The sequence below is a fragment of the Mauremys reevesii genome, linkage group 9 (genome assembly GCF_016161935.1).
Source record: "Mauremys reevesii isolate NIE-2019 linkage group 9, ASM1616193v1, whole genome shotgun sequence".
Lineage (NCBI taxonomy): Eukaryota > Metazoa > Chordata > Testudines > Geoemydidae > Mauremys > Mauremys reevesii.
In genome coordinates this window covers 30,991,039-31,017,499 of record NC_052631.1, presented here as the reverse complement: position 1 = coordinate 31,017,499, position 26,461 = coordinate 30,991,039, and the positions used below count along the sequence as shown (strand labels likewise).

General features: G+C 38.7%; 1 protein-coding gene across 7 annotated transcripts in view; it reads left to right on the top strand.

Annotated features, from left to right (window-relative positions):
* Positions 1-24,566, top strand: part of LOC120371789 (U2 snRNP associated SURP domain containing) — a 58,035-nt gene extending 33,469 nt beyond the window's left edge. For 4 of the 7 annotated variants that reach the window (XM_039488038.1, XM_039488037.1, XM_039488036.1 and 1 more), the window contains 15 exons: positions 1,027-1,131; positions 2,849-2,915; positions 2,996-3,159; positions 4,547-4,709; positions 5,296-5,375; positions 7,006-7,093; positions 7,837-7,959; positions 9,822-9,978; positions 10,465-10,560; positions 12,018-12,084; positions 13,728-13,890; positions 15,857-15,967; positions 20,810-20,928; positions 21,772-21,948; positions 24,035-24,566. In XM_039488038.1, the coding sequence (XP_039343972.1) occupies positions 1,027-1,131; positions 2,849-2,915; positions 2,996-3,159; positions 4,547-4,709; positions 5,296-5,375; positions 7,006-7,093; positions 7,837-7,959; positions 9,822-9,978; positions 10,465-10,560; positions 12,018-12,084; positions 13,728-13,890; positions 15,857-15,967; positions 20,810-20,928; positions 21,772-21,948; positions 24,035-24,173 (1,819 nt within the window). In that variant the 3' untranslated portion in view covers positions 24,174-24,566. Of the gene's footprint in view, positions 1-1,026; positions 1,132-2,848; positions 2,916-2,995; positions 3,160-4,546; positions 4,710-5,295; positions 5,376-7,005; positions 7,094-7,836; positions 7,960-9,821; positions 9,979-10,464; positions 10,561-12,017; positions 12,085-13,727; positions 13,891-15,856; positions 15,968-20,791; positions 20,929-21,771; positions 21,949-24,034 lie in introns of all 7 variants that reach the window. The other 3 variants (XM_039488035.1, XM_039488033.1, XM_039488032.1) reach the window with 1 other exon arrangement.
* The last annotated feature ends 1,895 nt before the right edge of the window (positions 24,567-26,461 follow it).

The window sequence follows — 26,461 nt, the reverse complement described above, 5'->3', positions numbered from 1 at the left end:
TGTGTATAGGCTGTGACCTATATTTGAAAACTTAGGGCCCTGTTTCAAAATGTAAACTACTTTAATAGTAGTTTAGCCAACAGAAGGTCACTGTTAAATAGTAAATATTTTTTGATTGAAAATCAGTTTCTATTGCAGGAGTTTTTACCAGTCTTTAAATGGGCCTAAATTTTCAAATTAAAAAATACTTTCAGATTTTCTTCTGACAGATTTATCTAACTGAATGTGTAAGGCTGTTGTGTGGAGCAACATGGGGTCTAGCTTTCTTTATAGATCTTGGAATTGTAATTTGGCTCATTGAGTTTGGGTTGCTACAAAATGGTATGTTTTGATAAATGATGTACAGGGTTGTTTTAATGGCATACATCTTAAACGTTGACCAAAAGTATGTTGGCTCCTTAATGGCCTAATTTTAATAAAATCTCCACCTGGTTTGTGTCAGGAAAGCTGATGCACAATTTTGCACGCTCAGATATTTCTTTTGTATATCTTTTAGCTTGAAAGCTGGATGGAGTTTCTATTAAATAGGTTAAAATGATAACTTGTATTAATTTTGAGTGCAAGCAAACAGTAGACACAGTCTACAGAACACTGACTAACTTTTTAAATGTATCAGCACTAAATGATACGTTTTACATTTTAATGCATCAGCACTAGTTCAGGGATCACTATTTGACTAACTGAGATCACTTTTTGGTGTTCAGTTGCCCTTTTTTATAGCTAAGATCATTGTTAGTTTTGACTAAGGCAGAAGATGACTGTGAGCTAAGTTGTTGATGTTTAGGAATAAGAGCTTCACTTAGAAAATGCACACTCCACCTTTATCAGGCATCTTTTCATTTTAGTATGCCTGTGTTCTTGATGCACGGCTTTAATGTTGCTCCATGTTACCTTATTTTTATACTATTTTTTTTAACAGTACAGCAAAATAATCTCCTGCACACAGTTATAGTATCTTAGGTGGAGTGTAGTTTTGTATAGCGTTAGGTCTGAATCCATTTTTCTTTAACTGTGTTGTTGTTGTAGGAATTTGCTCGCATTGATACATCGAATGATAGAGTTTGTGGTACGTGAAGGGCCTATGTTTGAAGCCATGATCATGAACCGAGAAATCAACAATCCAATGTTCAGGTGCTTATTTTTGTTTAATATGCAGTAACACTGAATCTGTTTGTTATTGCTAGTAATTATCTTTTAAAATATATTGTAATGGGAGATGCTTTCTGGATGGATATCTTGAATGTAAATAAGTTAAATTTTAGAAATTAGTGAGTTTTACTAATTGTTCATGTATCCTGAATCAGGATGAAAAGCCAAAACGTCAACGTTTTTTGTGAAATGAAATTTCCTCCCCTCCCTCCAATTTCTAAACAAAATAGTTTCAAAATGAAAAATTGAAGATTTTTGTTAAATAACAAAACATTCAGTTTTGACATTTTCAATGTGATTTTTTTCTAATTTTTAAAAAATAAAATGTTGGTGCAATTTAGTGAAATTCTGGTTTGTCAAAAGGCTGTTTTCCAATGGTAAACTGTTTTGGTGAGCTCTAAATACTCATACCGTTAAAGCCATTGGTGAAATCAAAACCTTACTGATAATCTACAATAAAATTATCTTTAAAATGACATGCGACTCCTAGTAATCGGAAGAGTTCAATGTCATTGATAATAGTAGAGTACAAAATGCATATTTTACATGTGTTACATGAATGCCAGCCTTCAGTAAAAGTTAGGCGCCTTTCTGTTAACTTTGAGCAAGAACTGGATAAGATCTGTGGTTGAAATTGAGAATTTCTGTCTCCCAAGAAACTCTGACCTTTCGAAATTTCCCTTTGTCCTGAATCTGAATGAAACTTCAAAATTTCCTGCAAAACAAAATTTATGAAAAAATTTAATTCAGAAAAATCAAAACAACCTTATCTTAATTTCAATAAGTTTGAAGTGCTTCATTTCAACTTTGTTTTGACTGTCATATTAATTTATGCTATTACAGTGTTTCTGTTTCCGGTTTGTTTACCTGCAGGTCCAGCCGATCACGACTCCCACTGGCTGCGGATCACTGCTCTGGGCCAATGGGAGCTGCTGGAAGCGGCGGGGGCCGAGGGACTTACTGGCCGCCGCTTCCAGCAGCCACCATTGGCCTACAGCGGCGAACCATGGCCAGTGGGAGGTGCGATCGGCCGAACCTGCGGACAGGGCAGGTAAATAAACTGGCCCGGCCTGCCAGGGGCTTTCCCTACACAAGTGGCGACCCCAGTTTGAGAAACACTGTGCTATTATGTTATAAAATTCTAAACAAAGCACTTTGGCCTGTCACAGTGTTCCCACAAATGTTTAGATTTTGTCTAATCAGCATTTTCAAGTGGAAAACTGTTCAGTTGGAAAACTTTTGACCAGTTCTGGTCCCTCATGTAGAACTTGAGTAACTGAACTATATTCTAGAGAGTACCTCTACAGCTTTTATTGCAATCTTAGGGGCTACAGTAGCCCTTCAAGCTGATGTCTCCCCCTTGCAGTGAGACAAGCCACTTAATTTGTGTAGGTCCAGTAGCTGTGCTACCAAAATCCTACTCAGTCCTGGGGCACAGGGAGCTCTAATGGAGTTTTGCTTTTCATCATGCCGCTTGTGTATGTCTCCATGTGTTGGTTCCCCGAAGCTGCTCTCACTGTGCAGGGGCAGCGCTCTACTTACGATGCTCTTGGGTCGCTCTGTGGCCAGAGTGGGATGAGGGGAAGGAGTTGCATATTGATGCCTTTCATTTCTTTAAATAGTATTTCCTTTTAATTGTGTTTCAAATGTATACTTGAAATGACATGCTTTACTTTTTATTTTCCCCATCCCGGCTTAGGTTTTTGTTTGAAAACCAGACTCCAGCCCATGTATATTACAGATGGAAGCTTTATTCAATTTTACAGGCAAGTAAAATGTTAGTGATAATTCACAATGTTGCACATGATAAAATACAGGAACACTGAAATATTATTGCTCTTTTTAGGGAGATGCTCCAACCAAGTGGAGGACAGAAGACTTTCGTATGTTCAAAAATGGATCATTTTGGAGGCCACCACCATTAAATCCATACCTGCATGGGATGTCAGAAGAGCAAGAAACTGAAGCATTTGTAGAGGAACCTAACAAGAAGGGTGCACTTAAGGAGGAGTAAGAACTTAAGATCTAGTATTTTCAATTATGTCATCGTAATGTCTTTCTTGCTAATTTGTTTTTGTTTTTTTTAAAGTAGTATGAAATGCCATCCCAAATGCTCTATTGTGTTTTACTGTAATGTTAGGAGTTTGGAGCTCTCTTAGAACTATTGTTATGTTTTTAGTACAGTTTATGGATTTTTAGTGTGATTAATTTCTAGTCACCTTTCGCTTTTGACTTAGATTATGTTTAGTTTGTTCACCCGAGCTTGTTTAACTACTTGAGAAGTGCTCAGACTGTTTAAGTCAGGGTAGCCCCCTATTTATGGGGGTTGGGAGGATGATGTCAAAGTACTTGTTGGTTTCTTAGCTCCATCTGTTGGTGGATGAATATAATTCCAGCGTCTGGGCTGGAGAAAATAAATGACCAGGTAAAACATTACCTGCTTTGGATGTCTGAAAAGAGTTAAATATAAATGTTGTCCCTGTTTGCTCATCCTATCACCAGAATTTGATCTATCTTGACCATATTCTACTGATTTCATTGACTGGAAATTAAAATATGAAATAGCTACTAATTGGCAAAGGGAAACTTAGTTCACAGGGCAATATAAAGTTCTGTTCTTCCATTTGCTGTAACTGCGATGACATGTTATTAACAACAGTAGTGCACAAAGTGTTATGTTGCAAAAGGAACTTTGTGGCTGAACTTATTGAAAACAGCCATCTTAACTTTAACTCAATTCAAAACAAAAGCTGGAAAATTAAATTATTCTCCCTTGTCTTCTAGTTGACAACAAATTCTAAGACTATTGTAAAGAGAGTTCACAATAAGTATTCTTGTATATACCTTTTTGTATCCAAAACCCTCATAAAAGATTGAAAATCACAGGGCTGATACTCCTCTCAAATAGACATACATTTGGAATAACTTCATTGAAGTCAATGTAATTAAATCACTTGTTATGCTATTATGACAGAAAAATAGGGTCTAACATTTCTTTCCTTATAAACATCTTCATTTTGCCAACTTTTTCCCCCATGTGTTGCTAAAAGCCAATGTGTGGATTTCTGTTCCATTATTTGTTCTTTCTTTTCACCAACATAATTATTGTAATAAGTGTAGCTTTTTAAAATAGGGTATAACTTGGCATAGACTAGAGGAGAGTTTTCAGTAGCCTTTGGTCTGTTTTAGTGGCTAGTTTGTCTTTACATTTTGTGTTTAGGAGTTTTTCATCTTAATGAATATGTATACCTTTATTCCCTGAAAACATACAACAGATTATAATATTAAGGTTACTTTGGCCCTAAACAAGTTGATCTCACTACAAGCTTAATTAGAACTTTATAGGCAAAGTGCTGTTAATTTATATGAAAATGTGAAAAACACTGTGAAATTTTAGGCAGAGAGACAAATTAGAGGAAATCCTGCGTGGATTAACGCCTCGTAAGAACGATATTGGCGATGCAATGGTTTTCTGTCTTAATAATGCTGAAGCTGCTGAAGAAATTGTAGACTGTGTTACGGAGTCATTGTCCATTCTGAAGACACCTCTTCCTAAAAAGGTATGAAGAATTTCTTTAATCATACTATGTATAATTTGGGGATCTTTCTCTATAATGGGTGCATGCAGTTAAAAGTATTGTTTCCCAATTTTAAGATGATACTGGGTTTGTGTTAAAACCAGAGTTTGAAGTTGGTTTTCCATTCTTCTGAGAAGTGCCATTTTGTTCAAGCAAATTCTTATTCTCTCTTTGCCTAGTATTTTTCCATTCAAAACTTTTCACATTTTCCATTCCTTCCAAATTAGCCTTGTATATGGGTGGGAAGAAGAATGGGAGGTTGCCTTTTCACTGTCTGAATAGAATATTGTGAGTTTTCATACATATAGAAACAGATCAGAATTCTAATCTTTACCTGATATGATTATACAGCATATGTATTTACTGAAGTTCTGATGACTGTTCTTGCTGGAAATGGATATAAACATAGGAAAGGAAAGCTGGCATCAGGCTAGTTTAATTTAATTTAAAATAGACCAAAGTCTTTTGAATCTGCATGTCTTTTATTTATCCCAAGATATCACAATATTATCACAACATAATTTAAATTTTTAAAAGTTGGTCATAATTTGGATCCTCTTTATTGTAGATTGCAAGATTATATTTGGTGTCGGATGTGTTATACAACTCTTCAGCTAAAGTTGCCAATGCTTCATATTATAGAAAATTGTAAGTATCAAGTTTTTTGAATTCTTTATAGAAATAAAGGAATGTAATTATAGCTTTTAAAAGTACATTCATCTAGTTTTTCCCTCTGGATGAAAGGGGAAGTGTAATATTGTATTGTAAGTAGAAAAGGATAAATCTTCCTCACTTTACTGGTGTGGGTATGCTTATCGTGCTCTCTCATAGTATATAGCATGCTTTTAAAATATGTCGTAAGTGTACCCTTTTTGCTTGGTTTTTCGGGTCCCCCCCCCCCCCCCCCCATGACCATCTTTTCATCTATGCACGTGGTTTTCATTGGCTTGAATTTTGGAAGTGACCTTAAGATCCTAGTACCCATTTGCAACAGTCAGGCCGCTGCCTTGAACAATTTTCTGTTTTTGCTTTCCATTCCCTGCACAGTTTCCCTCACCTAGCTTCTTAGTTTTCATCTTACTCTTGTCACCCTTTTGTAGCCTAATTCATATCAGCGGATCAAATAGCAGCAGGGATTAGAATGATAGGAAGAGCTGCTCCTTTGTGACCTAGTTTATCACCTCAGTTTCTTATTTTGTGGTCAGTTGTACTGAATTTAATTCCAAACATGCTGAACTTTTGGCTTGAAAGAGACAATGGCAACTTGAAATCAAATTCATTTAAAAAATATGAGTTATTAGGTGTTTCAGATATATCTGTCCTTAAGTTTCCTTGCTGAATTTTACTGTTTTACAATCACGTTTCTTCTCTCCAATGTTGCTGTGTAAAAGGCCCACATAAACAGGAGAAGCATATTGTATAAGGAAATCAAGAAACTGACTATATATGAAGTCCCGTCAAATGCACAAAGAATACAACTGAAAGAAAATCGAAATATTTTTTCCTCCAGTCTGTGGTGTTCCGTTGTTAGCTTCCTCCCTTTCCCTCTCTCCCCAGTTTCTGCACTTAGTCATGCAGGTGGCCCCTCACACCAGCGTGGAGCCCTATACACATTATAGAACTGGGGCTGTTGCTGCTTGTAATAATAGTATAGCAAGTAAATCTAGCAGACAGAAGTCTCTTTTAAACGTTGACTTTGTCCTTTGAAAATCTGGAAGATAGCTATAGCACAGAATCTAACTCAAAATTTTCCAAGCACTATAAGGGGCACAGTATAGAACTTGTGACCAGGGAGAGGGAGCAAGCCTTTGTACCCTGTTGCTCCTTGGTTTCTTTGGAGCCTTGTTAAAGTTACGGTAGCCTCCCAAGGCTGCCTTGTGGGCTGCAGCACTCTTTGGACTCTCCAAAACTTTGCAGCCCTCCACTCAGCATGCTCCCATGCCAGGCCTTGTAAGAGAGGCTTATGGCTGTCTTCCATGGTGTCTTCACAGAGGGACAGTTTCCTGCCTGGATACAGTGCTTTTATGCCACTTCATCCCTACTACATAGTCTAAAGGGTTTGAAGCACTGATGGGTATCTCCCCATGTAATTCCACCATTCACTGAAGCAAATTTCACATATGGTAACTGTATTTGGTTTATAGTTCAGTTCATGGCTATGAATCCTCATGATGAAACCACAGTATTTAAAAGGAATAGGTTCCAGGTGCATGCAGTATGAACTAGATTACAATCCTCATGTTACACTGTTTAACATAAGAAATGTGTTTAATTCCAGTTTTGAAACAAAATTATGTCAGATATTTTCTGATCTCAATGCTACCTACCGTACAATACAAGGCCATTTACAGTCGGAAAATTTCAAGGTATGTGCATTATTGTTAATATGCCATATTGAGAACATGAATTAGTATTATACTTCTGCACAAGAGAATGTGTTCATAACAAAAGTTGATTAAACCCCAAACTTCCAAATTAAGGATAGTACCATTTTGAACTTTCAGAGTTCCATTTCTGTCTCTTTTATCATAGAGATGATAGCTTTGAATTTGTGTTCAAACTGTGTCCTTATACAAATATTACTTTTTAAATGCTTAGAAGAAGAAAAACAGCTTTTCTATTAGAAGGTTTTTGCCCGATGGGTAGAGATCAATGTAAATGAAGAAAATACAACAACTAATAGATTAAATATGTAATTAAGTATATACTCATGGAATTGGGAAAGAAATGTAGCATTTGAGAATGGATTTGTTCTGGTAGGGTCACTTTTTAGTTTTGTATTAGACAACGTACGTTTCAGCGTAAGAAATCTTAATGTGAGAAGAAATTGCTGGACACAGAATACACAATCTTATTTTCACCCTTTTTGTTTGTTAGTAGTTGATAATTAGACTTTATAAAACCTTAACAGAGAGTGGCCATTTGCTACTTTTAATCTACATTTATTTCTAATTTCTATGTACAGAAAACATACAGTATTGTTTTTCTCTTGAGAATTGATTATATGCCAAATGCATGTTTTAAAACTATAGTTTTATAATGCTGTGCTATAAACTGATAATTTTAAAATACCTCTTATTACAAAGTGCTAGCATTTTTCTATTTTTAGCAACGGGTAATGACATGCTTCAGAGCATGGGAAGACTGGGCGATTTATCCAGAACCCTTTTTGATCAAACTGCAGAATATTTTCTTGGGGCTTGTAAATATTATAGAAGAAAAAGAAATAGAGGTAAGTGCTTGGCTTAACTAAAACTAAATCTTGATAATGATGCAAATAGGGTGAAGCAACCAGAAAAACTGGCAAGGATTATTTTGGCACCCCCGATTGAGTGAGTGTTGCTGCTGTTTATGACAGGTTTGAAATTTATGAATTTTGATAAATTTGGCTGTTAGATGTTTTGGAGCATGAGCTTTCATGGGTGAATACCCACTTCGTCGGATGCATGCCCACTTGTGGGTATTCACCCACGAAAGCTCATACTCCAAAACCTCTGTTAGTCTATAAGGTGCCACAGGACTCTTTGCTGCTTTTACAGATCCAGACTAACACGGCTACCCCTCTGATACTTGGCAGTTAGATGTCACCTGAGCATCCAAGAGAACTTCTTTCCATCTATGCCCTGGAAGATAAATGTGACTGTTTCTTTCAGATATAGAATCATAGAATATCAGGGTTGGAAGGGACCTCAGGAGGTCATCTAGTCCAACCCCCTGCTCAAAGCAGGACCAATCCCCAGACAGATTTTTGCCCCATCCCTAAATGGCCCCCTCAGGGATTGAACTCACAACCCTGGGTTTAACAGGCCAATGTTCAAACCACTGAGCTATCCCTACCATAATTCATGCCTTTGTCATTTTCAGACTAGATTACTGTAATGCAGTATATCATGGGGTTACATCCTAAGACTATTTAGAAACTGAAGCTAGTGCAGAATGTGACAGGCCATTTACTTTGTACTCTAAGTACCTGGTAGAGCTGACTTGTGAATTTCCAGGTGGAATTTGAGGTGTTGGTATTAACCATAGTATCACAGTTGGAATTAGTGGAGCTACTTGAGCTGGAAGCATCCCAGTTTAAATGAGGGAACTATTGTTGGTATGTCATTATGCAGGATGGCCTCTGCAGTTTGCATACCCCCACCGTGGTCTGTCAGAGCCAGGAATTGCTTTTGGTTTTTTCCCCGAGAGGTAGTCTGAAGGATGTTTGTGTGAGGTGCCTGGATGTATAATTACAGTGGGATGCACTGTACACTCCTAGTTGTTAAACACCCAGAGCATGGGATGGATCATTACTGATGTTTTTATAACTAAATATATATATATCCTAAATGAGGAAGGTCAAGTCACTGGAGTCTAGTAAACAAATACAGGATTTGAACAAGTCTTTGCATTGCAGCACTGCCAAAATATAGTATACAAGAGATGGTAACTGAAATATAAATGGAAAGTGGGATTGCTCTTATTGTATTGTGAATGCTAAGAATGGAGTCAAGAAAGCATAGAAGTCTGAAGGAAAGTGCTTGTGCCTAATGTATTAGAAAGATTCTTTAGGAATGGTTAATTATGTGAATATTGCTTTGTGTTGCTACCAAGGAGGGAGACTATTTGCCAGTTGCTCAGTTTAAAGTCTTTCAGGGAATCTTTCACATATCTGAAGTCAGGTGCACAGCTGTGTATCCTTCAGTGAATTAATGCATTTGCCTCATGAGCCAAACCCTGTACTTTATGTATGTGTTTCATCCTCCTTTCCTTTGGATATATGGAGATGGCAGAACTCTTAAATAATGTGTGGACAAATTTCATCTTCCTAGTTTTGTATGAGATAATTTAGTTACTTCTGTTGAAATTACACAGCAGTGTAGGGAGCAAATATCAGTTTAGAGTAATGCACTAATATATGTGCTACTAGGAACGCTTTGTTATTTTCTATTTAAGGTGTGTTTGAAGCTATAATTAAAAAAAAAATCCAGCAAGTAAGTAAATGTTATCTGAAATGAATTAGAGAAATTAAAGTAAACAATGTAGATCACTCATTGGGCAGCCCCTAGCTGAAGGAATTTAAGAATTTACAATAAATATATTTGCCTAAAGGAAGTACCAGATGATCTTGATGGAGCTCCCATTGAGGAAGAGCTTGATGGTGCACCACTGGAAGATGTTGATGGAATTCCTATTGATGCTGCTCCAATAGATGATCTTGATGGAATCCCTATTAAATCGCTTGATGATGATCTTGACGGTATACCTTGTAAGTTCAACTTGTAATTTGGAATTCTAGGTTTTCTGATATAATGTACTTAATGCTGATATAGGAACTTGACTTGAAAAAGTTAATAGCCTGGTGCCTCATTGTAAACTTGAATTTCAAAATGAAGTACATGTAAAAATTGATCGGCAACAAGGAATAAGACAGAGTATTTAATAAGTAGAATGTTGAGTTCATGATTGACTCTATTTTTAATCTTATGATGTCAACAAAATTAGTTTATAATTTGTTGTTTTTAGATCGTAATCTCTTAGGGCAGGGACCATGACTCCCTAAATGTTTGTGCAATGCCTACCATGGTGGGGCCCCAATCCTTTTGGGTGTTAATAGTGATACAAATAATAAATAAGATGGCACAAGGCACTTAAATATTGTATTACACTGCAAATGCCCTATAAAATTAAACATTTAAGATCTACTGAGAGAACTTTTGGACGATGATTTTCTTTATATTTTTTTCCTCAACAGTGGATACTTCTGAAGAGTCTAAAAAGAATGAGCCCATATTCAAAGTTGCCCCTTCAAAATGGGAAGCAGTGGATGAAGCAGAATTGGAAGCTCAGGGTTAGTTTAAAAAAACGTTTAAAATTGAGGCACTTTTGTAAGTAAATTGGAAGTTTAGTGTTTTACTTGGCTGCATTTCATGAACACTTGTAAGTAAGCTATCTAAAACTATTCATGCAGTTTAAATACTTTCAATGATAACCGCTTCCTTCAGTTATAATTTTCTGTGAAGTAAATTGAGCTTTGTTCTGCATCTGTTTTTCATACTTTAGTAATGTCAACTTTAAAAATCTTCCCATGCATAATGAATAAATATTGGAAAACATTTAGTGATATACTACAGATTACCCATTCTCAAATCTTTATTCTAAGGATAAAATGTTTGAAGAACACTCAGCGTTCCAGTTGCAAAAGTAATGCAAATACTTGGGCTCCGAAGTCCCACTGATTGCTATTGAGACTTAGACTTATAAGTGCCTATATCACTTTTGTAAATGGGACTTAGGCTTCCGAAAGTTACTTAGGTGCTTTTGAAAATTTTACCCTAAGTGTGCTGGGTGTTGTCATTAAATAATAAATCAGAAATATATTTAACTATTCTGATGAAGTGCAGATTTGACTAAAGATGTACCGTACATACTCGGTCATAAGCTAGTTCATTTATAAACTGACCCCTGCAAGATGGATAAGTAAAAATGGCAAATTTTTATGACCCATTCATAAGCCGTTGGTGGGCCAAGATGGTTTGTTTACCTTGAGCGTCCACAGGCACGGAGGTAAACCCAAGTAAACAAAATGTCCCCGCCCACCAATGGCTTACCCTGACAGGCCAGGACAGCAACTGGTGGGGAAATTTGGGGAGAGGGAGAGGGGGAGAAGCTGGGGGTCAGGGGAGTAACCCCTGTGACCACCCCCTACATGACTCCACCCCTAACCCGGGACCTCCCCAGATAACCCCTCCCCGTGTAATCCCTTCCCGCCCTAGCCTGGGACCCCCACACTCTCCCCATTCCATCCCTTCCCACCTTACCTGGGGCGGGCAAAGGGAAGATGTGTCTGACTCAGCCAGAGATGCTCCGGCAGGCTGGGTGGTGCGGCCGCAGCCTGCCAGCCCCAGAGCTGCAACTGCTTCAGAGGCTGAGGGGAGAGCAGCGTGGCCAGAAGAGGGGAGACTCTGGCCCCGCCTCTTCTCTTCTGGGTCTGTTGACTGTGCTGCCTCTCCTTGCCCCCTCTGTTTTTTTTTTGTTTGTTTGTTTGGGGGGGGGGGGCCTGTGTCCCATCTCTCCCCCTCTCTATACGCGTTCATAAGCCGATGCCCTTCTCTGATGCTTCCCTTTTTTATTAGAAAAATTTGGCTTATGAACGAGTGTATACGGTAATTCATTTCCATAAAGAGGGGATATTTGTAGCAAACACTGGATGCTACAGAGTTTTGCATTTTATAATATTTACATATGACAAATTTCAGATGAAGTAATTTTTGTTTGTTTTTAGAACTTTCTTATTTTTTCTTCCAGCTGTTACAACTTCTAAATGGGAGTTGTTTGACCAGCATGAAGAATCAGAAGAGGAAGAAAATCAAAAGTAAGGCTCTAAATGTTTCTAGTTTACCCATGTAGGCTTCTTTCTGAAAGTTAGGGGCTGTCTTATTGAAGTCTGTTTAGCATATCTGGCACATAAATACCTTGCAGTGCCGGCTACAAAAGTGCCATGCAAATGCCTGTTCTCACTTTCTGGTGACATTGTAAATAAGAAGCGGGCAGCAGTATCTCCTGTAAATGTAAACAAACTTGTTTGTCTTAGCGATTTGGCTGAACAAGAAGTAGGACTGAGTACACTTGTAAGCTCTGAAGTTTTACACTGTTTTGTTTTTGAGTGCAGTTATATAACAAAACAAAACAAAACAAAAATCTACGTAAGTTGCACTTTCACCATAGAGATTGTACTACAGTACGTGTATGAGGTGAATTGAAAAATACTATTTCCTTTATTGTTTTTTACAGTGCAAATATTTGTAATAAAAAATAACATGCACTTTGATTTCAATTAACACAGAATACTATATATATGAAAATGTAGAAGAACATCCAAAATATTTAATAAATTTCGATTGGTATTCTATTGTTTAACAGTGCAATTAAAACTGCAATTAATTGCGATTTTTTTTTTGAGTTAATCGTGTGAGTTAACTGCAATTAATCGAGAGGCCTAGTTAAAATCCAAATTAAATTTGAAAAGAGGGAGAATATGAAAATGTAGATATGAAGCAAGGTTTTTAGCACTGCATATCTTTGTCAATCATTTCTGCATTCTAATTTCATCAGTTATTCTGTATAGTAATGTTGTCAGTGGAACTCTTTCAAAAGAAGCTGTATTCAGTAACCCATTAATGTCAAATAATATGTGTCCAGTACTACCTGAGGTTTGACATGTGAGACTTGCATAGAGTTATGTGAACCCATCTAAAGCTTCACTTTCTATTTTGAATCAGAAGAGCAGGTAGTAGTTTTCCCATATATATATGATTTTCTGGATACTACTAGACCTCATGCAGTGTTATAGTTCTTGAGCAGTCTCTGGTCTTTTGTTCTTTAAGTAGCTTGAGAGCATCAATAATAATGATTACAGCATCGTAGACTGGATTATGTGTTGAGCTGCAGCACTCTAGTGGTGAGTTTGGGAATACCATTATAGAGTCTGATACTTTTGATGTCTGTTCCTAGGACTGAAGGAAGAAATGTAAAAACAGAATACTTTTGTTTTGTTTTGGAACTAACTACATTTGAAGAAGAAAAAATTACATCACTTAGCCTGATCCTGTAAATAGTGTTGGGTCACCATTTTTAGATTCATAATTATCAGCATAATTATGGACTAAGTGACTTGAGTTTGTATAGTTTTTGAAGTGCTTTGTTGGGATGCATTTAGTGTACAGTGTAAAATAACTGAAGCCTAAATGTTGTTAAATAAAACATACAACAACAAAAAAACGGTATTAGGGTAGCTACCTCATGCACCTGGTCAATCTCTGACACAGTCCACCATTAAATTGCAAGTTTGGGTGTATCAGTTATAAGATTAACTTATCTAGAAATCTGCAGAAGTACAGACCTAAGACTGTAAGAAATACAGACATTTCAATAAGTAAGATTTGTAATGTTCAAGCAAATTATTGCATCAAGTAGATATCTGTATACCAATAGATTCTGTACTTTTGCCCTTTCAAGTCAGGAAGAAGAAAGCGAAGATGAGGAGGATACTCAGAGTTCTAAATCAGAGGAGCAGCATATGTACTCCAATCCCATCAAAGAAGAAATGCCTGAATCCAAGTCATCAATCAAGTACTCTGAAATGAGTGAAGAAAAGCGCGCCAAACTCAGAGAAATTGAGGTCAGTGTTAAAAAATAAATAATAAAAAAAATTAAAAATAAAATAAATGGATTTATACCAAAAATATAGTTTTTATATTTTGAATTAAATAATTCTAGCCCTGCAGTATGGATTCTCCTAAGTTCATTCTATTTTATAGAAGAGTTATATGTACTTAGGAAAAATGCATTAAAGAATGAAAAATGAGGGCATGAAGGGTCACGTGAAGTACAGCCCTATTCTTCAGTTCTGTTTTGTTTTCCTTCCACGCCACCATCTGCCTCAGCTTGCTCCTTGCTCCTCCTCCTTTCCACTCTTCTGGCAAGTGGGTGTGACTCTTGGGCTATTCAGGGACTGTCAGGTCCCTTTGTGGCTCTGTAACTTACCTGCCTCAAAGTTTCTTCTCTTTCCAGTTTTTCTTCCTATCTATTACCACAGATAGAACAAGTGATAGAAGTTTTACTGCTCCAAGTACCAGGGTCATAAAGCAAGGGAGGCAGAGACTGCCTAGGCAGGTGGGGAATTTAACTGATGGTCTTAGTTCGGCATGTAGTACTTGCTCCTTCTCCCTTCCTCCTCCAAGCAGAGTTGCAAGAATGTCTGCTGAACTTGGGGAGCACAGATTGTCTCTAGCCCCTCTTCTCACACACCTGTAAGTGGCTGATCGGCTGAAGAGCTAAGTGGGAGTGGAACTAAAGGCCCTTCCTCAGCATGGGCTCAATCAGCAATGGGGGGGCTTTTCGTTGCAGGTGCAATGCAAAAATGCATGGGCACCATTTTCTCCAACATTTTACTCAGTTTAAAGCCCTGTGAATTGGGCTGTGATACTTGAAAAGCTGAGATCTCTAGTGCACTCTGACAAGAAATAAAAATGACATTACAAGGGGTGGGAAGAGATGGAATGGGGGCAGGGCCCGTGGCAGAGCCAGGGGTTGAGCAGTGAGCACCCCCTGGCACATTGGCTTCAGTTAGCACCCCCTGGCACATACTTTAGTAACGTCAACTTTAAAAATCTTCCCATGCATAATAAAGTTGGCACCTGTATGGAAAGTTGGCACCTGTAGCTCCAGCCCCGGAGTCAGTGCCTATACAAGGAGCAACATATTAACTTCTGAAGAGCCGAATGGCTCCAGAGCCACAGGTTGGCCACCCCTGGCTTAATGATTCAGTGCCGCTTATATGCAGAAACTGAATAGTGTTAAATTAAGGCTTTCGAAAAAGGTGAGAAGTTGGAGTAAAGTTTTATGGTCTGAACCAGTTTGATGGGAAATTTAATGTGCAGAGAAAAAAATGAAGTTCCTCACAGGAAAAATCCAAAAGACTCCCTGGCTACTACTGTGACTGTTGAGATACCATCACAGTAATGATGACATTACTTATAGCAGTGCTAGTGAGCTGAAAGTCCCTACTGTAATGGACAGTGTATGAAAGAATATTTACATCATTAAAATAATCCGCCTTGAAAGTGAATTAGTTTACAAAAACATCCCAGAAGAAAAGGATAATTTTGGCTTGTGTATCATTTCAGTCAGATAGAATTTGGGGTTAAATGGAAAAAAAAGACAATTTCTAAGAAAACCTGCAAATGAGAGGTTGAAACAGGGTATGGTAACAGTAAACTTTCATTTGCAAGAAATATATAGGCAGTGTTCCGAGAGAGATTTTTAGGGTGTAGCAAAATCAAATGATGGACACTAATTGAGTAGAGGTTTCAGTGGTAGCCAGGAATAACTGTAAACAAATCTCAGTCTTTATTTAGTTCTTCTTAAGTGTGTAAATAGTTGCACGAGACTAAGGTCAAATACCCATTTTCTCCACTTTGATGTTGATGTCCTTTCATATGTGACACTTGTACATTTAATATTGAGAGAACAAAATACACAAATAATTCATTTCAACCAAGTTTCATTTTCAGCCAGTTGTCTAAAACCTGTGAATACTAAGTCCAATAAAAATGTACTTTAAATGGTCGTTATTAATTTTGCAGCTTAAGGTGATGAAATTTCAAGATGAGTTGGAGTCTGGAAAAAGACCCAAGAAACCAGGCCAGAGTTTTCAGGAACAGGTTGAACACTACAGAGACAAACTTCTTCAGAGGGTAAGAAATGTTCTTTATATATTCAGCATTGATTCTAGATTTCAGATTTAGTGTTGCACTAAGGTGATGTATTAACAAATGCATTTAGTTGACATTCCACTATATTGTTAAATTAAGTGTTTCAATCCAAATGCAGTTCATTGTGATTTGGGTCCTTGCCATCAGAATGTGTTGAGAAGAAAACTCTCAACAGTTAAAGTTCTAACAGTAAATGTATTTTGCGGAAAAAACAATGCGTAGAAAAATAGTGCTGCCAAAAATAGCTTGTAGCGCAGGGGTAGGCAAACTTTTTGGCCTGAGGGCCACATCATGGTTCCGAAACTGTATGGAGGGCCGGGTAGGAAAGGCTGTGCCTCCCCAAACGGCCTGCCCCCTGATTTGACCCCCTAAGAACCCCTGACCCATCCAACCCCCGCTGCTCCTTGTCCCCTGACCGCTCCCTTCTGGGACCCCTCCACCCCCATCCAACCCCCCCCATCCCCTGACTGCTCCAACCCCTATTCACACCCCCGCCCCCTGACAGGCCTCCCAGGACTCTGACGCCTATCCAACCCCTCCTGTTCCCTGTTCCCTGACCCACCCATCCAACCCCCACTGCTCCTTGTCCCCTGACTGCCCCCTCCTGGGACCCCCACCTCTAACTGCCCCCGACCCTTCCCATCCAACACCCCGCCCCACCCCATCCCCTGACTGCCCCGACCCTATCCACACCTCCGCCCCCTGACATGGCCCCAGGACTCCGACGCCTATCCAATCCCTCCTGTTCCCCCCTGTCCCCTGACTGCCCCTGCCCCTTATCCAACCTCCTCGCTCCCTGACCCATTACCATGCGGCTCAGAGCACCAGGCTGGAGCCAGCAACACCGCCACACAATGTAGAGCATCGGGGCAGGCTGGCGGCTCTCGCAGCTGTACTGCCCAGCAGGAGCTCACAGCCTTGCCGCCCAGAGCACTGGCGGCACAGCGAGCAGAGGCTGCAGGGGAGGGGCCGGGGGCTAGCCTCCCCAGCCGGGAGCTCAAGGGCTGGGCAGGAGGGTCCTGCCGGTCGGATGTGGCCTGCAGGCCGCAGTTTGCCCACCTCTGTTGTAGCAAATCAGTAAAGAAGTGTGAGAGGGTCACTTATAGACCCTATTGAGTATATAAAACAAGGTAGAGTGGCTTGAGTGGAAAAAAATCTTCAGTTTACACTTAAAGGTGTGTTCCACATTTTTGACTATTCTGTTGGTAAATTGATAAAAACTTCATTTTGTCAAATGCTTCCAAATAGCACGAGAGAGAATGGCGTTCAGGACACACATTAGTTGAAACTACTCTAGTTTCCCTACACCTCAGTTTGTTCTAGCTAACTCCAGCTTTGTGCTTGCACCCCAGAATGAATCATTTTCCAACATTACCACTACTGTTAGTCCTCTGTGGCCTCCAGAGCCGGCTCAGAGGAGCTCTGAAAGTGCTACATTACAGAATTTTTAAAATATGTCCAAAACAATATAAAAATTGAACTTCTCAAAACCATGGCATGTAAATGAAAAACACTTTTAACCTGAGCTTCTCTGGTCTGACTCCACAGTCTGAGTTCTAGTAATGATGGCTGTCAGGCTGTCTGGAGTGGCTCACGAGCATAAGTACCAACTTCAGGGCAGACTGTGAGGAAGCAGTGCACAGACCCCAAACAGGTTGCGAGTTCTATACTTAGAGTTCATCAGGAGTTCATACTTGACTGAAGCGCTATAGCAGCCTTAACATGGAGTTGCAGACGGTCTTCTTGGGTACTCGGTCTATCTTGCCGCTCAGGCAAGCTTGCCTTTGTGATAGATGGTCCCTTACACCCAAAATCACAATAATACTCAGTTTACTCCCAGTTCCAAAGGGCCAGTCACTTACCCCAGGTCAGCTGCACCATAGATCTCTCATCAAAGACAACACTTGTAGCCAATCCTATTATAAACTGACTAAAGATTTATGAACTAAGAAAAGTAATGAGAGTTATTTACACAGTTAATGCAGGTAAACACACACACACACAAGTTAGTCCTAGGTTCCAAAAAGTAATAGAAGCTGCTGTTGTGTGCAAGCTTTGTTGGCATGTCTACGCAGCAAGTGGAGATCTGCGGCTGGCCTGTGCCAGCAGGCTCGGGCTGCGGGGCTGTTTGATTGCATACTTCTGGGCTCAGGCAGGTGCCTGGGCTCTTAAGACCCTGTGAGATGGGAGAGTCCTAGAGCTTGGGCTTTAGCTCTAGCCTAGAAATCTGCACAGCAATGAAACAGCCCTGCAGCCCAAGCCCTGCGAGCCAGAGTCAGCTGGTATCTAGTTGCTGCGTAGACATACTCTGTATGTTCTTTAGGGCTAACCCAGGCCAAGCCGTGGGGCCCTCTTGCTTATGCTTTAAATCTTCTCACCTCAGATTTTAAGCAGCACAGAGTTACTGTTCCTTTTTCCAGGAGTTTTTATTCCCTTCACGCAGAGTTCAAGTTGATGGGATGAGTCCACCTGCACCTCTCCTCTTCTTTGGTGTGTGTGTGGGGGAAGCAATCAACAAAGTCCTTGTTCTTTGATGTTTCACAATGGCTCATTTGGTTTCAGTGGGCCTTGTTGGTGGGCAGGACCTAACACCTTCTGTAAGAAACTAGCATGTCTACATTAATTCATACTCCTTTCCAGTTTGATGACTTACACAATTACAGAGGTTTACAATGCACAAAACATAGGACACAGATATTATAAGTAAGATTAATACATGCAGCATCCGGCAAGCATGCCATAAAGACTAAACACATTATTATAAATCTAATACCTATTTTAAAAGTAACAGGTGAACCAGACGGGTTTTCAGCTATGCATTTGTCAGTATTCAGTGAGGCCTAGGGGCCTTGGCGTAAGCTGGCACCTGGTCTGCCACCATTACCCAATTACAGAATTATTGCTTCTGGCATGTCACAGCAAAGCTTGGAACGACCCAGACAATTTATTGGAAGCTAAACATAAATGTACTAATTTGTGTTGAGTGCTTCTCTGACTCTCTTCCTTTGGGGCATTCAGCACACAAATGTAAGGTAACTCACTTAAAAATAGATTTGCAGGTCACCTTTAGGAAAGAGACCTGTCAAAGTCCAGAATGGTGATCTGTGGAGGAAATATACACATCTGGAGAATGACGGTAGCTGTTGGTGCTTTGTGTTTGAAACCAGTAACTTCTGTTTTAAATGTAGTTGACATTTAAAGAGTCTTTCCTTACTCTGTCTTCTCTATAATTGGAGAGAGAAGTGGTGTTTATCTTGTGTAGCAAGGGTGATGTATGTAGTAAAATGAAGTTGTTTAAAAAAATAAAATCACAACCTAAATAACCTTGTCAGATGCTATGTGTGTTCTGCAAGTGCTTGATCTTCATCTGAGTTCATTCTAGCAGTTTGTAAGCATAGATTTCTGTCATTAGCTGGCTTTGTTCTTTTTTTAATTTTCATTAAATTGTAAATAAAATGTAAAAAATATAAATTCTAAATATTAAATATGGCAATTATAAATTACGTTCTTTATAACACTGGCATCAAGAGTGCAGTTTTTCTCTGTTTGGTGAATAATTCTTTTCTTTGGGTTTGCTGCAAAATAAACCTAGCAGTTCTGCAAAAGAGTGGTGTATAAATGGCTGATTTGCAGTTAGTGCATTAAGCTTTGAGATGGTTGCCCTTTTCTGCCTGTTTAATTTACAATAAATGAGCATTTCAAAGGTAAAGTTGCCTCATAGTATGGCAATCAGTTTGAGAAAATAGCAGTGTTTAGCTGTTTAACAGCTTCATTGTTGCTAAATGCTCCAGGTCTGTCCAGCTGAAACTAGTCTGCTGTACTACCAAACGTGCCAGCTAGCCCATTAACAATCCATTGACTTCAGTGGCATGGTAGTGTGTAATTGTACTACAGCAGGTGTAGTGCACTAGCAATGCAAGGTTAATGCTTTAACTGTAACTATTTCATATTTAAAAGATACAACATTAGAAATAATATAGTTGTCCTGGGATTTACTGTAATGTAGAACATAATCTTTTTGAGATATCTAAGCATTTATATTATAATTGTTTCTCAAAAGTCAGTCCATTTGAGTTCCTGGGCTGCTATATTAGCATCTATAATTATGGTGCTGCTAAGCAGCATTTAGTGTTATTGCAGCATCTGGAGTGCTTCATCCTCCTGATATAGAGTATAGTAGAATTTTCCGAACTACAGAGGGAATTTTGAAATAACAAAAATATAGACATGGTGTTGAAGCCCACATTTTATCTTGTTTCAGTGCCTGTGCTCAAACTCGCTAACTGTAAAGTCCTGTCTCCTGTAATCCGGGGGGGAGGGGGGGGGGAGAGGAGAGATGAGATCCAGCTGGCAAAATTAAACAACACATGTTCAGCCATCATCCAGTATTGTCTTCTTTTTAATGTTATTGTTGGTGCATGTTACAGCACACACTGTTACAGGGAGGAGTGGGGACTGGTACAGTACTTTGATTTCATTATTCTATAACGTTGGATACATAGTCATAAGGTAGTCTATAGTTTCATTTTCAAGACAGGGACCAGAATGTATATATTTAAGTAGATAGAGGTACCCTCTGACTCCTGAAAATGGAAATTTAGAAAATTTAGGTGTTAAGATGTTGTTTACATTTTATGAAACCTATCAGTAAAAGTAAATCTAAGATTTGTGGGTTGGTGTAACCATTATTTTCTCCTGCTCCCCAGATTCAAATGTTGATCCTGTCCTGCCAAACTTGTAACCCAGTAGTGGATACACTGGATACCTTTTCTCTGTATCATAGAACAAATCTTACCTAAATCTCAGTTGTTTTTAATAACTCAGGAAAAAGAAAAGGAGCTGGAAAGAGAACGAGAGAGAGACAAGAAAGACAAGGAAAAATCTGAATCCAGATCCAAAGACAAGAAGGAAAAAGAAGAATGTACACCAACAAGAAAAGAGAGGTGCAGCTTTTATTCTGTCCCAGAGCACATGGAAACCACTTGTTTAATAGCTTTGTAGACAATATTAGACTTTAAATTAAATTTTATTTGTAGTTCTTGCTGTAATAAAGGAATTCAGCTATTTAAAATTTAATCTGATTGTAGGACAGTAAAACACAGGATTCTGAGTTTAACAGATTTTGTATTCTAATCTGCCCAAACCACTCCTCAAGTAACTTTCTGAACCTTTTGTTTCAGTCAATGCATCTGGAAAAATGAGTACAAATAGGACTTCTATGAAAACAATGCACTGTGTTTAGCTGTGATTTTAGGAATAAATTAACTGTGAAATAACTTTTTGGTCTGAAAACTGGATCTAAAACTAAATTACTTAGGAAAAGTAAATTGCTCTGATCTCAATATTCTTCACCTCATTATGAAAGTATAAACAGTTTAATTGTACAGTCGCTTTTAGTCTGCATACTGGCCCTCTACTAACGTATGTGTTTAGCTGGAGTCTTGGCGCTAGCTCAGTAAGCATAGCTGCCTTATTTGTAACTTGTGTTGCTTTTTCAAGAACTTGTAGCAATATTGTATTTAATTGCAACTTTGTCACCAATCCATAAACAGGGATCAGTCAGAGGTTGTAGTTTGTGACCCAGATAAAAAGTCTGATCAAGTACTGACCTATTTGGAAGCTGTGATTTTAAAAAAAAAAATAGCACTGCGCTATTTTTAAGGAATGAATGAATGAAACTGCATATTAAATTGGAACAGAATCTATACAAACGGAGGGGATTCCTTTTTGTAGGGGTGTGTGTGTGTATGTGTGTGTAAATTATTATTTTTGGTTATTTTACAAAGGAAAAGACGACACAGTACATCTCCCAGTCCGTCTCGCAGCAGTGGCAGTAGACGAGCAAAATCCCCATCACCAAAATCAGAGCGCTCAGAGCGATCTGAAAGATCCCACAAAGAGACCTCACGTTCCAGGTCATCTCACAAAGATTCTCCTAGAGATGTCAGTAAAAAAGCCAAAAGGTAAGCTAGGCATTTCTTCTGGAAATCTACCCTAAATTATACAAGGCAGCTGTACCAATAAACTGTATGATTCAAGGTCCTTCCTTTGCCTAATGCCAAACTACAATAATAATCCCCCAGTTCTGGGATTGACAACAGAGCCTCCTTTGCACACACCGCCACAGCATTAACTATTATTCAGTATCTTTCATGTCATGTTTGAGAAATGCAACTTTAGCAAAAAAAACCAGGAGTACTTGTGGCACCTTAAAGACTAACAAATTTATTTAAGCATGAGCTTTCGTGAGCTACAGCTCACTTCTTCGGATGCATAGACCACTCCATACGGCTAAATGCAGTGCCTTGCATAATGCTCTATGCATCCGAAGAAGTGAGCTGTAGCTCACGAAAGCTCATGCTTAAATAAATTTGTTAGTCTTTAAGGTGCCACAAGTACTCCTGTTTTTTTTGCGGATACAGACTAACACGGCTGCTACTCTGAAACTTTAGCAAAGATTCTCACTGGTGAGAGCTCTGGTGTAGACACAAGTTTTTGGTGGTTTGTGGAATACGTTTTAGCAGTGTCTTGAAGAAAACCACTGTTTCCCTGTCTACGCTAGGGCTTTCAGTGATGGAGAATTACTTCCTAAATTCCCTACTCTAGATATGGTGCAACTATCCTGTTGCTGCTCTCACCAAAATAGTGGTCTCTGGTTTATACTATGCATGAGATCAGATACATTTCTCATTAATATTTTATGTGGTTTGTGGTGTTCTGTTTGCATTCCAAAACTCAAGATTGCTCTGAAAGTCTAGATTGCTATATGCATTTTATTGTAGTCATGTTCCTGAAGTTTCAGCTTCTACTATTAGTGACTCAGCGGAGAAGAGACAAATTGTTATGGTGCATTATATTTGTGATGTTTCATATTCAAGCAAAAGTAAGCACCTTCTTGTAAAGAAAGTTAGCAATTATATTAAACCAGAAAGTTGTTTGGGGATAATTACATCTTTCTACAGAGTTCATGCAGTGGTCATATAGCCTGATGAGGCATGAAATCAATTTAGATTAGATGAGATTAATCACGTGCATTAAGAGTGGACCAGATGGTGCAGTAGGTTTATTCATTATCCATTTGTCTGTAGACTCCTGGGTTTGGTCACAACCCATGAACATGTTTGGTTAGAATGCTGGATATTTTCCTGCTCAACACAATTTAGCATAATTGCACGGAATAGAAACGAGCAATGTTGGAATAAGTTGGTGTTAATGCAGAGGCTAAGGTGCATTTGCAGAACCACATAAGAAAGCTTGTGCATTATTTGCCTGCTTTAAGTGACACTGATTGGTGCTGTTTTTCTCATACTTTCTGAGCACTGAAACTGAGTCAGTGAACATACCACGAGGGGAGAAATTGTACACGCTAACTGATGTGTGCCTAGATAACCAGTCAGTCATTTCTGTTTACAAATGACAAATAAAGTAGAACCCCCTTTATCCGAGCCTCCATTATCCGTCTCTCCATATTAATCACCAGCACACACACAGGGATATGGGAAATGGATGCTTCAGCCCCGGGTAATGGGGCAGTGGCTGTCAGCCCAAGCTCCATGTGGTGGGGCTGAAGCATTTAACTTAGCTGGACCCAGTGTAGTGTGGGGCCCTGAGCAATTGCAACAAAAAGGTTGAGAAACATTGCTGTAGATGGTCCCTATAATGTTCAGGGTTAAAGAGAAAAGTGTGTAAAAATGATCAATATCTGTACAACTTGTTAAAAACTCATGTTGGTTTTCTTGTTAATAAATGAACAAAACATTGTTTGCAAGAACTAGGGATTTGTATATTCTGTTAAGTAGGTATGGGGGGGCGGGTATGTTTTAATGCTTCTCTGTGAGGGGTCAGCTAATTTTAAAGCAACTCCACACCTTAAAATGATGATTGCCCATTATCGGAAGTTTTGATTATCTGGTCCCGGTCCCAATTAGATCTGCTAAACGGAGTTCCCCTGATTTTATTCTAAAATTGGTCAGAGGAAAGGGCCATATAGCTGCAGGAAAAAAAGCAAAGGAATTATCTGTCGGTATGTAATGAAACTTTATTTTTCAGGTCACCATCTGGCTCAAGGACACCCAAAAGATCACGAAGGTCACGATCCAGGTCCCCTAAAAAGTCAGGGAAAAAATCCAGGTCGCAGTCCCGTTCTCCACACAGATCTCACAAGAAGTCAAAGAAAAGCAAACACTGACAAAATGTTCATATTTTTTATGATGCTGTCACTTATTGGAAATGCGGTTTTGTTTTTGTGCCTGAACAGTCTGTTTAAAAAACAAAAAAAAAAAAATCAAACAAAAAAGCATTCCTGAATTTTTTGTGAATGCATGTGTATACTCATGAGTAACTGCATCTGTAGACCTGTCATTGTTTTATATTGTACAAAATATCTTCATTGTGACTATTTCCCCAAATGAAACATTTTTGTGTTTAGAGATTTCATCAGAAATGTGTGTATCTGATCTGCTGGCAGTAGTGATATTTTTGTTTTAGAATGTTGTGACATAGCAAAAATAACACAAATGTTTTCCCCCTTTTTGTAGCTTTGACAATTTGAATTAGATTTCAAATAAAATCTGAACAGAAATTTAAAACGTGGTTTTCTTGCCCCACTTATGACTCAGATCTTTAGAGGCATTCATAGTTTGTTTGGAAGTACCGTGTATTTCCGACATACTATGCTGTTTAGAAGCTTTCTTCAATAGAGTATACAACATCAACAGCTGTGGTCCTTTTTTGTTAGTTTGAATATAAAAAGAAAAGCACCTTTGAATCCAGCTGATGGATGTAATTTCCCATTGTGATGCTTAATGTAGGAGCATTTGACTAGTTTGGTGCCTACAGCTGGGCACACTTAAAAGTTCTGATGTATTAGAGATGTTACCAGTTCTGGTGGTATTTCTCTATTTTAAGTATGGGGAATATCTCTGAAATCAAAGTGAATTTTAAGTGTAGGGGTAATATGTGCAATGATGCATCTATAAGCCACATTAGTGGCATGCCTTGGGAACAGTGAAAGGAAAAAAGGCCAAAGGCTGAATGATTTTCCTCAAGAAATATAGTTACAATGATTGCAACATATAGTACATTCTGATTTGTTTTTCTAAAGTGGATTTTTATTCCTAAAGCAGAGCTTTTACATTACATGTTTTTTTATTGAATATATTTCCAAATTGTGAAAACTGTTCAAAATAGATTAGAAGAAATTAAATTTTTATTAACTTGTTTTTTATTTAATCATATGTTTGAACCAAACAACTGTAACTTTTTCTTCATTTTAGATTTTCGCCTCCTTTACTCTGCTCTTTAGGCCTTGATGTAACTTTAAATCTCCTCAGCTTGGTCTGCAACACTTTTTTTTTTTTTATGGAAGAAAAAAAGAACAGGAGGGTTCAGTGTTAATACTTGGTGGTGTGGGTGGATTGTAATAAAAATGTAAAATAAAAAAGGGACCTGGCCTCCTGTGAACTGTTTCTGAAAGCCAAAGCTGTGCTTATTGCATCCATGGAGTGCTAGATGACCTATTATTATGCTGGCGTACTTATGGCTTTTAAAGTCTCAGCTTTAAAAAAAAAGGGGGGGGAAATTGTATATTACTTGTATGTCTCTAGTCAGCTTAAGTTGCTGAAGACAGTTGAAAATACAGGATCTCAGTATCGTTATTAAAACCTCTATATTTGGCCCTTAATCTTTCCTCCTCTTCCCATTCGAGTCTTTGAGTTAGTGATAATTAAACTAATGTAAATGTGATTGTTAGAGGTAAAACATTATTGAAGCTTGTCCTGAAAGCCTAGGAACGAAAGGAGACATTCTAGACCAGGGATTGGCAATGTTTGGCATGTGGCCTGCCAGGGTAAACCCCCTGGTGGGCTGGGCCAGTTTATTTACTTGCCGCATCCACAGGTTTGGCCGATCGTGGCTCCCACTGGCCGCAGTTCGTCGGTGCAGGAAGCGGTGTGGGATGAGGGATGTGCTGGCTGCGGCTTCCCGCAGCCCCCATTGGCCTGCAACGGCGAACCGCGGCCAGTGGGAGCCACGATTGGTGGAACCTGTGGACACGGCAGGTAAATAAACCAGCCCGGCCCGCCAGGGGGCTTACCCTGGTGGACCACGTGCCAAATGTTGCCGGTTCCTGTTCTAGACCCTTAAATATAAAGAGAATACATGTGTGCTATGAAGGCGTTCTTGCCATGACTTTTCAATGGATGCATTACTCACAAGAAGTGAATACACAGTCATGTATTAGTTTCTGTAAAATGGAGTAAACAATTTTAGAAATGTTTGTTCATTTTTAAAACATTTCTCTTATCCCTTTGCCTATAAAACCAGACAGGCTTAGTACTAAGAATTCAACTATACAGGCCTTGGAATGAAATAATTTATTATATTATTTTTTTTAAATGATCTAAAATAGCTTCTATTTCAATACTTTGATTTCAAAATATATAGGGCCAGAAGCAAATATGACACATTAGTTGAAGG